Source organism: Lactuca serriola, chromosome 5, assembly GCF_051521515.1.
Source record: "Lactuca serriola cultivar US96UC23 chromosome 5, Lser_US96UC23_V15, whole genome shotgun sequence".
Taxonomy (NCBI): domain Eukaryota; kingdom Viridiplantae; phylum Streptophyta; class Magnoliopsida; order Asterales; family Asteraceae; genus Lactuca; species Lactuca serriola.
In genome coordinates this window covers 313984099-313996804 of record NC_136412.1, presented here as the reverse complement: position 1 = coordinate 313996804, position 12706 = coordinate 313984099, and the positions used below count along the sequence as shown (strand labels likewise).

Below are 12706 nucleotides of genomic sequence, written 5' to 3'. Positions count from 1 at the left end.
GAGGTAGCAACCATTTTGCATGAAACAAAATAGTTCCACCCTATTAGTAATGTTGTACCGCGGGTAACTTCAACTCAGTATTGTTGGACGAAGTGGGAAAATTGATGCATTTCCTTTTTATCTAAATATGGTAATATATGTAAGGTATTTTTATGTGTTTTCTTAGCTTTTGTCTATCTTTTCTTAATGTTATAAATATTTTGTCTATCAAACACACAAGTCACGTCAACATATGTGAATCCTTTTATATGTATTCAAACCACTTTTTGATCGCAGATCATCGACGAGAGGAATATTAATATTAGTTGATATGGGATATAGGTCATGATATATCATTAAATATCAAGATTTTTGACCTAAATTTTGTATTACACTTGTGCCTTTGGGGTGGTGATACTTAAATGAACAAATATTTTCCCGAGTTTTATACTAAAAAGTCTCATTATTTTGGAATTTTTTTTTGATAAATTCATAAATCTTTTTTTTTAACAAAAAAGTCTCATTATTTTGGGAAAATCATATAATCTGTCTTTCACAATTAAAAAACTTTTTACTTAATTTGGGCAAAATGTTAAACGATCAGGTTTATTCTATTCAAAAAAAAGATTTAGGACTTTATCAAAAAAAATCTCAAAATAATTAGACCTTTCTGCATGAAATGCATACTTATCCTATTAATATTGCTTGACAAAGGATATAAGTCATGATATACCAATGATTATTATGCCTTTAGATCTTGATTTTGAATTAAAATTATGTTTGTGGGAGTTGTGATACTTAAACAAACCATTACTTAATACCGACCGAAATGTGTGTGTGTATATGTATGTGTGTGTCTGTGTGTGAGAGACAGGGGGAATGTATAAAGCTATTGGATGACTTTTTCCAAGTGATTTAAACCAAAAAAAAAAAACATCTTGTTAATATGCCACTAAACCTATTTCAATATAATTTGTAGAATACTAATTCATGTTTTAACCAATATTACCTATGTTGTAACAAACAAAAGAAGATCAATTCAAAACTATTTAAGTTATTTTTGACATCAAACTCCTAATAAAGAAGATAAATGATTAAGTTACGTATGCTGGTGAAGAAAATATAGTCTTAAGGAGTAATTAACACATATATTGGTGTCTTGGCGCAAATGTTATTTTTTGGTAATCTAAAATCCAATTTTTTTTAAACAAATACATAAATCATTATTAATACACATATATTAGGGTCTTGGCAGAAATGTTACTTTGATTGTATTCTATAATATGAATATTTATGTCAGCAAACTCAGAATTATGATGATCATTTTTCATGAAACCTTTCCAATTATGAGGTTGTTTTCTCAATATAATAAGTAAAATCATTGGTTAATACAACTGGGCTCGTAGAAGAACTAAACTGATTATTTCTCATTTGCCTACAAGATTATATAATAGGGAACTCAAATTAACTGGAGTTCAAAAATTCCTGCTTTATTTTCGATCGCAAGGTTATATCAGCAACTATAAACTTAAGGTTTAGTCGTACCTTTGAAATATCCTTTATCAATATTGGGAATAAATTTTGGTGCATTGTAAGCCTTAGGCCCTCAAGCGACTGTAAACTTTTTAGTCATACCTTTGAAATACACTTTATCAATATTGGGTAGACATTTTGGTGCAATGTTTATCTTAGGCATGCAGTCTTAAACCTAACAATTGTTTGTTTAATTTTATATTTATAATTTTCATAATTTTCTTTATAATTAACATTAATATCGATTAAATTAATTAATATAAGGTGAGGGTCATTTTTATAAACATCTAGCATTTATCACCAAAGATTTATAATATATGTAATGTGTACAAGTGTAGTCTGAATAAACTTTAATTAATGAGTAATCATACACTACTTAGTATCGATGCACGAACACATAAAAAATGATAAGGGAGTGTTTCCTCACTAGTCTTCTAAAAGTATTGGTTTAAGATCTATCGAATTTCCTTCTAAGCAGTTACATTGCCTATTATGATAGGTTTTGGAACCCCAAACATCTATCGGATGTTTTATTATAACAGAGAACACCTCGTACACAAGCAAAGCGAGTTATGTTTAGATTACAATACATCCACTTGCTATATGTCATGCTACTCAACCACTTGTTATTACATTAACTACATGAAAACAAAACATGACATCATCAATATAAATTCACATGCAAAAGTGATGTGTGCAACATACATAACATCTACTTTGATACAAATTCCATCCATCAATATAAATTCACATGCAAAAGTGATGTGTGCAACATACATAACATCTACTTTGATACAAATTCCATTTGGAGAATACACGTGATAAAAACTATCAACAGGAAAATTCAACATAAAATTTAATATATATTTGCTATATGACGTTAAAAAGTCAAATAAGGAAACCAAATGCCCCATGAATGGTGATGCGTTAACGTAAGAAAGTCACATCCTAGATTTCAACGTATGAAAAAAGGAACCCGAAAAAACGACAAAATGGTTTGGAAGAGTGGAGAAATAAATAAATAAATAATCAAAATGTACCTAGTTTTTCATGCACAAGCAACGACTTGTGCGTTTATTTTGGGCTTTTTGTTTTTTATTTTTATATATTTATTTTTCAAGCACATGTGGTCTCTAATGTATGGAGGAACAAAATATTATAGTATTTGAAAAGAATCTAGTACCATCTTCGAATCTCTAAATACAATTCGTTTGGTCAACATATTTTTTATGTTTGGAACTCGACTAAAAGCTAATCTTTTAATGGCAGATTATGCACAAGGATCTAGTATCCAAACATAACATACCTGCAACAGTATTTGAAAAAGCAGTATCATTTTTTCTTTTGCTTTTTCATTTGGAGTAACAAATGTTTGTGTGTCTTACAACCAAAAGTATGGCACCGTGCATGGGCATCGCAAAGTCGCTTGTCATTCCTTATGAATGATGATGCATATGTATCGTTAAGTTACATAATAAATATGATGATGTCCCCACTTCCAACTAGATTGGTAACAAGACATGCGATATAAATTCTCGACGAGCTAAGCAGACAAGAGAAAACACACTACTTTCCATCCATTACTCTAAACATTGGTTACTAACTTTCCTATTTCATATATCCACTATTAAAGATTAGCGATTTGTTAACCATGCCAGGAAAAGGAAATGCAGTTCTAAAAGGAGATTGCAAGGGTAAATGCCACCTGTCAACCATTAATGATAGTTTTGTGGAGACAAGGACACATCATTTCATGGTTAATGGAAAGCCGTTGTATTTTAATGGCTTTAACGCCTACTGGTTAATGTGTATGGCTTCTGATCCATCTACAAGGGTGAAGGTCACAGATGCATTTCAAGAATCTTCCAAGATAGGAATGAACCTGGTTAGGACATGGGCTTTTAGTGATGGTGGCAACAAACCCCTGCAAACCTCTCCCGGTTTTTACAATGAGGACATGTTTAAGGTAACTTTATCTATTATTTTAGCCTCTATTTTTTATTCAACATGATCTGTAAACATTAAAAAGTAATATCTTATCAACCATACGACAAATCGACACGGACATATTGAAATAACAGTTAGTAATAATCAAGATCACAAACACTTTAACACCTCTGTTTTATGTTACTTGTGATAACCATCCACACATTTTCATTCCAGGGATTGGATTTTGTGATATCAGAAGAGAAAAAGTATGGGATTCACTTGATTCTCAGCTTGGTTAATAACTGGGATGATTTTGGAGGTAAAAAACAATATGTTCAGTGGGCAAGGGATCATGGAGGACAATACTTGAATAGTGATGATGATTTCTTTACTAACGTTGTAGTTAAAGGATATTATAAGAATCATTTGAAGGTATATATATGTTTGGGAAACAATGTTTCCATTATATCACAAAAATTTTCTACAACAGCTGTATGTACATTTTGTCAAAAAATTTGAGCATGTTGCAAATACTGTTTTGCTACAGACCATTCTTACGAGACGCAACTCAATCACCGGGGTTGACTACAAGGATGATTCCACCATCTTTGCATGGGAGCTAATGAACGAACCCCGCTGCCAGTCTGATCTATCAGGGAAATTTCTACAGGTTCTTGTTTTCTCTGTTTTCTCACAGTTAAGTTGTTCATATGAGAAAATGCCCGAATCAATTATCTAGAAAGAAGGAAATCTTTTACTTTCAAATGATAGGAGTACATAGAGGAAACTGGTTTTTTATTAAACTATATGGTGCATAACCTATAACCATCGGTATCTCTTCTTTGTGCAGGAATGGATAGTAGAAATGGCAGCTGAAATAAAGTCCATTGATAAGAACCATCTTCTCGAAATCGGACTTGAAGGGTTTTATGGGGAATCAATGCCTGAAAAGAAGCAAAACAATCCGGGCTATGAAGTAGGGACCGACTTCATTACAAACAACGGCGTCAACAATGTGGATTTTGCTACAATCCATCTGTATCCCGACCAATGGTATGATCGAGTCTATACCGACATATAAACTCCATCACAATGCTTTTGTTCGTATATATACTTTGCATGTCACGCTAGCCAACACCCGAACGTAGTTAGCATCCTAAAAATGTTTCATGAAATGCATGTTTCTTATTTATAACTAAAACAATCTTTTATGTTATTTAATTTTATTGAATAACATATGTGGGTATTTCGATTTTTAACTTAGGGTTCCGGGAGCTAGCGATGAAGCTCGAGCTAAATTTGTTGAAAAATGGATTAATGCACATATTGAGGATTGTGATTCCATCTTGAGAAAACCTTTACTGATTGCAGAATTTGGCAAGTCCTCTTGGTCTTCAGGTTACACCGTAGAAGCAAGGGATGAGTACTTTGGTGGGATATTCAACACGGCCTATGAAAGTGCAAGAAACCGGGGGTCGTGTTCAGGTACAACTTTTTGGCAAGTCATGGCGGAAGGAATGGATAACTGGGGTGATGGGTACCAAGTTGTCTTGGACCAAAACCCCTCCACTGCTGCAATAATTGCCAAACAGTCTCAAAGAATTTCATCACTCAACTCTTCAACCAACCTTGAGTTCTCTCCCGTTGCTGTTGAAAAATAATTATGTTGGGTTCCTGAACAAATAATTATCCCTTTCGAGATAAAATGATATTTCTCTCTGCTGCGTTACTTACCTTTAGAAAATGTGAAGTTTAAATAGTGAAATGAAAATAAAGATAGAGGTAGCAACCATTTTGCATGAAACAAAATAGTTCCACCCTATTAGTAATGTTGTACCGCGGGTAACTTCAACTCAGTATTGTTGGACGAAGTGGGAAAATTGATGCATTTCCTTTTTATCTAAATATGGTAATATATGTAAGGTATTTTTATGTGTTTTCTTAGCTTTTGTCTATCTTTTCTTAATGTTATAAATATTTTGTCTATCAAACACACAAGTCACGTCAACATATGTGAATCCTTTTATATGTATTCAAACCACTTTTTGATCGCAGATCATCGACGAGAGGAATATTAATATTAGTTGATATGGGATATAGGTCATGATATATCATTAAATATCAAGATTTTTGACCTAAATTTTGTATTACACTTGTGCCTTTGGGGTGGTGATACTTAAATGAACAAATATTTTCCCGAGTTTTATACTAAAAAGTCTCATTATTTTGGAATTTTTTTTTGATAAATTCATAAATCTTTTTTTTTAACAAAAAAAGTCTCGTTAGTTTGGGAAAATCATATAATCTGTCTTTCCCAATTAAAAAAACTTTTTACTTAATTTGGGCAAAATGTTAAACGATCAGGTTTATTCTATTCAAAAAAAAGATTTAGGACTTTATCAAAAAAAATCTCAAAATAATTAGACCTTTCTGCATGAAATGCATACTTATCCTATTAATATTGCTTGACAAAGGATATAAGTCATGATATACCAATGATTATTATGCCTTTAGATCTTGATTTTGAATTAAAATTATGTTTGTGGGAGTTGTGATACTTAATCAAACCATTACTTAATACCGACCGAAATGTGTGTGTGTGTATATGTATGTGTGTGTCTGTGTGTGTGTGTGAGAGACAGGGGGAATGTATAAAGCTATTGGATGACTTTTTCCAAGTGATTTAAACCAAAAAAAAAAACATCTTGTTAATATGCCACTAAACCTATTTCAATATAATTTGTAGAATACTAATTCATGTTTTAACCAATATTACCTATGTTGTAACAAACAAAAGAAGATCAATTCAAAACTATTTAAGTTATTTTTGACATCAAACTCCTAATAAAGAAGATAAATGATTAAGTTACGTATGCTGGTGAAGAAAATCTAGTCTTAAGGATTAATTAACACATATATTGGTGTCTTGGCGCAAATGTTATTTTTTGGTAATCTAAAATCCAATTTTTTTAAACAAATACATAAATCATTATTAATACACATATATTAGGGTCTTGGCAGAAATGTTACTTTTATTGTAATCTATAATATGAATATTTATGTCAGCAAACTCAGAATTATGATGATCATTTTTCATGAAACCTTTCCAATTATGAGGTTGTTTTCTCAATATAATAAGTAAAATCATTGGTTAATACAACTGGGCTCGTAGAAGAACTAAACTGATTATTTCTCATTTGCCTACAAGATTATATAATAGGGAACTCAAATTAACTGGAGTTCAAAAATTCCTGCTTTATTTTCGATCGCAAGGTTATATCAGCAACTATAAACTTAAGGTTTAGTCGTACCTTTGAAATATCCTTTATCAATATTGGGAATAAATTTTGGTGCATTGTAAGCCTTAGGCCCTCAAGCGACTGTAAACTTTTTAGTCATACCTTTGAAATACACTTTATCAATATTGGGTAGACATTTTGGTGCAATGTTTATCTTAGGCATGCAGTCTTAAACCTAACAACTGTTTGTTTAATTTTATATTTATAATTTTCATAATTTTCTTTATAATTAACATTAATATCGATTAAATTAACTAATATAAGGTGAGGGTCATTTTTATAAACATCTAGCATTTATCACCAAAGATTTATAATATATGTAATGTGTACAAGTGTAGTCTGAATAAACTTTAATTAATGAGTAATCATACACTACTTAGTATCGATGCACGAACACATAAAAAATGATAAGGGAGTGTTTCCTCACTAGTCTTCTAAAAGTATTGGTTTAAGATCTATCGAATTTCCTTCTAAGCAGTTACATTGCCTATTATGATAGGTTTTGGAACCCCAAACATCTATCGGATGTTTTATTATAACAGAGAACACCTCGTACACAAGCAAAGCGAGTTATGTTTAGATTACAATACATCCACTTGCTATATGTCATGCTACTCAACCACTTGTTATTACATTAACTACATGAAAACAAAACATGACATCATCAATATAAATTCACATGCAAAAGTGATGTGTGCAACATACATAACATCTACTTTGATACAAATTCCATTTGGAGAATACACGTGATAAAAACTATCAACAGGAAAATTCAACATAAAATTTAATATATATTTGCTATATGACGTTAAAAAGTCAAATAAGGAAACCAAATGCCCCATGAATGGTGATGCGTTAACGTAAGAAAGTCACATCCTAGATTTCAACGTATGAAAAAAGGAACCCGAAAAAACGACAAAATGGTTTGGAAGAGTGGAGAAATAAATAAATAAATAATCAAAATGTACCTAGTTTTTCATGCACAAGCAACGACTTGTGCGTTTATTTTGGGCTTTTTGTTTTTTATTTTTATATATTTATTTTTCAAGCACATGTGGTCTCTAATGTATGGAGGAACAAAATATTATAGTATTTGAAAAGAATCTAGTACCATCTTCGAATCTCTAAATACAATTCGTTTGGTCAAAATATTTTTTATGTTTGGAACTCGACTAAAAGCTAATCTTTTATTGGCAGATTATGCACAAGGATCTAGTATCCAAACATAACATACCTGCAACAGTATTTGAAAAAGCAGTATCATTTTTTCTTTTGCTTTTTCATTTGGAGTAACAAATGTTTGTGTGTCTTACAACCAAAAGTATGGCACCGTGCATGGGCATCGCAAAGTCGCTTGTCATTCCTTATGAATGATGATGCATATGTATCGTTAAGTTACATAATAAATATGATGATGTCCCCACTTCCAACTAGATTGGTAACAAGACATGCGATATAAATTCTCGACGAGCTAAGCAGACAAGAGAAAACACACTACTTTCCATCCATTACTCTAAACATTGGTTACTAACTTTCCTATTTCATATATCCACTATTAAAGATTAGCGATTTGTTAACCATGCCAGGAAAAGGAAATGCAGTTCTAAAAGGAGATTGCAAGGGTAAATGCCACCTGTCAACCATTAATGATAGTTTTGTGGAGACAAGGACACATCATTTCATGGTTAATGGAAAGCCGTTGTATTTTAATGGCTTTAACGCCTACTGGTTAATGTGTATGGCTTCTGATCCATCTACAAGGGTGAAGGTCACAGATGCATTTCAAGAATCTTCCAAGATAGGAATGAACCTGGTTAGGACATGGGCTTTTAGTGATGGTGGCAACAAACCCCTGCAAACCTCTCCCGGTTTTTACAATGAGGACATGTTTAAGGTAACTTTATCTATTATTTTAGCCTCTATTTTTTATTCAACATGATCTGTAAACATTAAAAAGTAATATCTTATCAACCATACGACAAATCGACACGGACATATTGAAATAAAAGTTAGTAATAATCAAGATCACAAACACTTTAACACCTCTGTTTTATGTTACTTGTGATAACCATCCACACATTTTCATTCCAGGGATTGGATTTTGTGATATCAGAAGCGAAAAAGTATGGGATTCACTTGATTCTCAGCTTGGTTAATAACTGGGATGATTTTGGAGGTAAAAAACAATATGTTCAGTGGGCAAGGGATCATGGAGGACAATACTTGAATAGTGATGATGATTTCTTTACTAACGTTGTAGTTAAAGGATATTATAAGAATCATTTGAAGGTATATATATGTTTGGGAAACAATGTTTCCATTATATCACAAAAATTTTCTACAACAGCTGTATGTACATTTTGTCAAAAAATTTGAGGATGTTGCAAATACTGTTTTGCTACAGACCATTCTTACGAGACGCAACTCAATCACCGGGGTTGACTACAAGGATGATTCCACCATCTTTGCATGGGAGCTAATGAACGAACCCCGCTGCCAGTCTGATCTATCAGGGAAATTTCTACAGGTTCTTGTTTTCTCTGTTTTCTCACAGTTAAGTTGTTCATATGAGAAAATGCCCGAATCAATTATCTAGAAAGAAGGAAATCTTTTACTTTCAAATGATAGGAGTACATAGAGGAAACTGGTTTTTTATTAAACTATATGGTGCATAACCTATAACCATCGGTATCTCTTCTTTGTGCAGGAATGGATAGTAGAAATGGCAGCTGAAATAAAGTCCATTGATAAGAACCATCTTCTCGAAATCGGACTTGAAGGGTTTTATGGGGAATCAATGCCTGAAAAGAAGCAAAACAATCCGGGCTATGAAGTAGGGACCGACTTCATTACAAACAACGGCGTCAACAATGTGGATTTTGCTACAATCCATCTGTATCCCGACCAATGGTATGATCGAGTCTATACCGACATATAAACTCCATCACAATGCTTTTGTTCGTATATATACTTTGCATGTCACGCTAGCCAACACCCGAACGTAGTTAGCATCCTAAAAATGTTTCATGAAATGCATGTTTCTTATTTATAACTAAAACAATCTTTTATGTTATTTAATTTTATTGAATAACATATGTGGGTATTTCGATTTTTAACTTAGGGTTCCGGGAGCTAGCGATGAAGCTCGAGCTAAATTTGTTGAAAAATGGATTAATGCACATATTGAGGATTGTGATTCCATCTTGAGAAAACCTTTACTGATTGCAGAATTTGGCAAGTCCTCTTGGTCTTCAGGTTACACCGTAGAAGCAAGGGATGAGTACTTTGGTGGGATATTCAACACGGCCTATGAAAGTGCAAGAAACCGGGGGTCGTGTTCAGGTACAACTTTTTGGCAAGTCATGGCGGAAGGAATGGATAACTGGGGTGATGGGTACCAAGTTGTCTTGGACCAAAACCCCTCCACTGCTGCAATAATTGCCAAACAGTCTCAAAGAATTTCATCACTCAACTCTTCAACCAACCTTGAGTTCTCTCCCGTTGCTGTTGAAAAATAATTATGTTGGGTTCCTGAACAAATAATTATCCCTTTCGAGATAAAATGATATTTCTCTCTGCTGCGTTACTTACCTTTAGAAAATGTGAAGTTTAAATAGTGAAATGAAAATAAAGATAGAGGTAGCAACCATTTTGCATGAAACAAAATAGTTCCACCCTATTAGTAATGTTGTACCGCGGGTAACTTCAACTCAGTATTGTTGGACGAAGTGGGAAAATTGATGCATTTCCTTTTTATCTAAATATGGTAATATATGTAAGGTATTTTTATGTGTTTTCTTAGCTTTTGTCTATCTTTTCTTAATGTTATAAATATTTTGTCTATCAAACACACAAGTCACGTCAACATATGTGAATCCTTTTATATGTATTCAAACCACTTTTTGATCGCAGATCATCGACGAGAGGAATATTAATATTAGTTGATATGGGATATAGGTCATGATATATCATTAAATATCAAGATTTTTGACCTAAATTTTGTATTACACTTGTGCCTTTGGGGTGGTGATACTTAAATGAACAAATATTTTCCCGAGTTTTATACTAAAAAGTCTCATTATTTTGGAATTTTTTTTTGATAAATTCATAAATCTTTTTTTTTAACAAAAAAAGTCTCGTTAGTTTGGGAAAATCATATAATCTGTCTTTCCCAATTAAAAAAACTTTTTACTTAATTTGGGCAAAATGTTAAACGATCAGGTTTATTCTATTCAAAAAAAAGATTTAGGACTTTATCAAAAAAAATCTCAAAATAATTAGACCTTTCTGCATGAAATGCATACTTATCCTATTAATATTGCTTGACAAAGGATATAAGTCATGATATACCAATGATTATTATGCCTTTAGATCTTGATTTTGAATTAAAATTATGTTTGTGGGAGTTGTGATACTTAATCAAACCATTACTTAATACCGACCGAAATGTGTGTGTGTGTATATGTATGTGTGTGTCTGTGTGTGTGTGTGAGAGACAGGGGGAATGTATAAAGCTATTGGATGACTTTTTCCAAGTGATTTAAACCAAAAAAAAAAACATCTTGTTAATATGCCACTAAACCTATTTCAATATAATTTGTAGAATACTAATTCATGTTTTAACCAATATTACCTATGTTGTAACAAACAAAAGAAGATCAATTCAAAACTATTTAAGTTATTTTTGACATCAAACTCCTAATAAAGAAGATAAATGATTAAGTTACGTATGCTGGTGAAGAAAATCTAGTCTTAAGGATTAATTAACACATATATTGGTGTCTTGGCGCAAATGTTATTTTTTGGTAATCTAAAATCCAATTTTTTTAAACAAATACATAAATCATTATTAATACACATATATTAGGGTCTTGGCAGAAATGTTACTTTTATTGTAATCTATAATATGAATATTTATGTCAGCAAACTCAGAATTATGATGATCATTTTTCATGAAACCTTTCCAATTATGAGGTTGTTTTCTCAATATAATAAGTAAAATCATTGGTTAATACAACTGGGCTCGTAGAAGAACTAAACTGATTATTTCTCATTTGCCTACAAGATTATATAATAGGGAACTCAAATTAACTGGAGTTCAAAAATTCCTGCTTTATTTTCGATCGCAAGGTTATATCAGCAACTATAAACTTAAGGTTTAGTCGTACCTTTGAAATATCCTTTATCAATATTGGGAATAAATTTTGGTGCATTGTAAGCCTTAGGCCCTCAAGCGACTGTAAACTTTTTAGTCATACCTTTGAAATACACTTTATCAATATTGGGTAGACATTTTGGTGCAATGTTTATCTTAGGCATGCAGTCTTAAACCTAACAACTGTTTGTTTAATTTTATATTTATAATTTTCATAATTTTCTTTATAATTAACATTAATATCGATTAAATTAACTAATATAAGGTGAGGGTCATTTTTATAAACATCTAGCATTTATCACCAAAGATTTATAATATATGTAATGTGTACAAGTGTAGTCTGAATAAACTTTAATTAATGAGTAATCATACACTACTTAGTATCGATGCACGAACACATAAAAAATGATAAGGGAGTGTTTCCTCACTAGTCTTCTAAAAGTATTGGTTTAAGATCTATCGAATTTCCTTCTAAGCAGTTACATTGCCTATTATGATAGGTTTTGGAACCCCAAACATCTATCGGATGTTTTATTATAACAGAGAACACCTCGTACACAAGCAAAGCGAGTTATGTTTAGATTACAATACATCCACTTGCTATATGTCATGCTACTCAACCACTTGTTATTACATTAACTACATGAAAACAAAACATGACATCATCAATATAAATTCACATGCAAAAGTGATGTGTGCAACATACATAACATCTACTTTGATACAAATTCCATTTGGAGAATACACGTGATAAAAACTATCAACAGGAAAATTCAACATAAAATTTAATATATATTTGCTATATGACGTT

The 12706-nt window shown here is 31.9% G+C and overlaps 2 protein-coding genes across 2 annotated transcripts; both read left to right on the top strand.

The window, feature by feature from the left end:
• The first annotated feature begins 3163 nt into the window (after positions 1–3163).
• On the top strand, positions 3164–5102 carry LOC145050832 (mannan endo-1,4-beta-mannosidase 4-like). The gene is made up of 5 exons (XM_078999025.1): positions 3164–3478; positions 3676–3873; positions 3989–4111; positions 4292–4494; positions 4706–5102. The coding sequence occupies exons 1-5, from the start codon at positions 3164–3166 to the stop codon at positions 5100–5102; spliced, it is 1236 nt and encodes a 411-aa protein (XP_078855151.1).
• Positions 5103–8319: 3217 nt separating this feature from the next.
• On the top strand, positions 8320–10258 carry LOC145050831 (mannan endo-1,4-beta-mannosidase 4-like). The gene is made up of 5 exons (XM_078999024.1): positions 8320–8634; positions 8832–9029; positions 9145–9267; positions 9448–9650; positions 9862–10258. The coding sequence occupies exons 1-5, from the start codon at positions 8320–8322 to the stop codon at positions 10256–10258; spliced, it is 1236 nt and encodes a 411-aa protein (XP_078855150.1).
• Positions 10259–12706: the final 2448 nt, after the last annotated feature.

What these genes read in the sequence shown, in the direction of transcription:
- LOC145050832 (XM_078999025.1), top strand. Translation starts at nt 3,164, where the DNA reads ATGCCAGGAAAAGGAAATGCAGTTCTAAAAGGAGATTGCAAGGGTAAA. An exon ending in ATTATAAGAATCATTTGAAG is followed by an intron (nt 3,874 to 3,988) that starts GTATATATATGT and finishes GTTTTGCTACAG; the next exon opens with ACCATTCTTACGAGACGCAA. An exon ending in CATCTGTATCCCGACCAATG is followed by an intron (nt 4,495 to 4,705) that starts GTATGATCGAGT and finishes TTTTTAACTTAG; the next exon opens with GGTTCCGGGAGCTAGCGATG.
- LOC145050831 (XM_078999024.1), top strand. Translation starts at nt 8,320, where the DNA reads ATGCCAGGAAAAGGAAATGCAGTTCTAAAAGGAGATTGCAAGGGTAAA. An exon ending in TATCAGGGAAATTTCTACAG is followed by an intron (nt 9,268 to 9,447) that starts GTTCTTGTTTTC and finishes TTCTTTGTGCAG; the next exon opens with GAATGGATAGTAGAAATGGC. An exon ending in CATCTGTATCCCGACCAATG is followed by an intron (nt 9,651 to 9,861) that starts GTATGATCGAGT and finishes TTTTTAACTTAG; the next exon opens with GGTTCCGGGAGCTAGCGATG.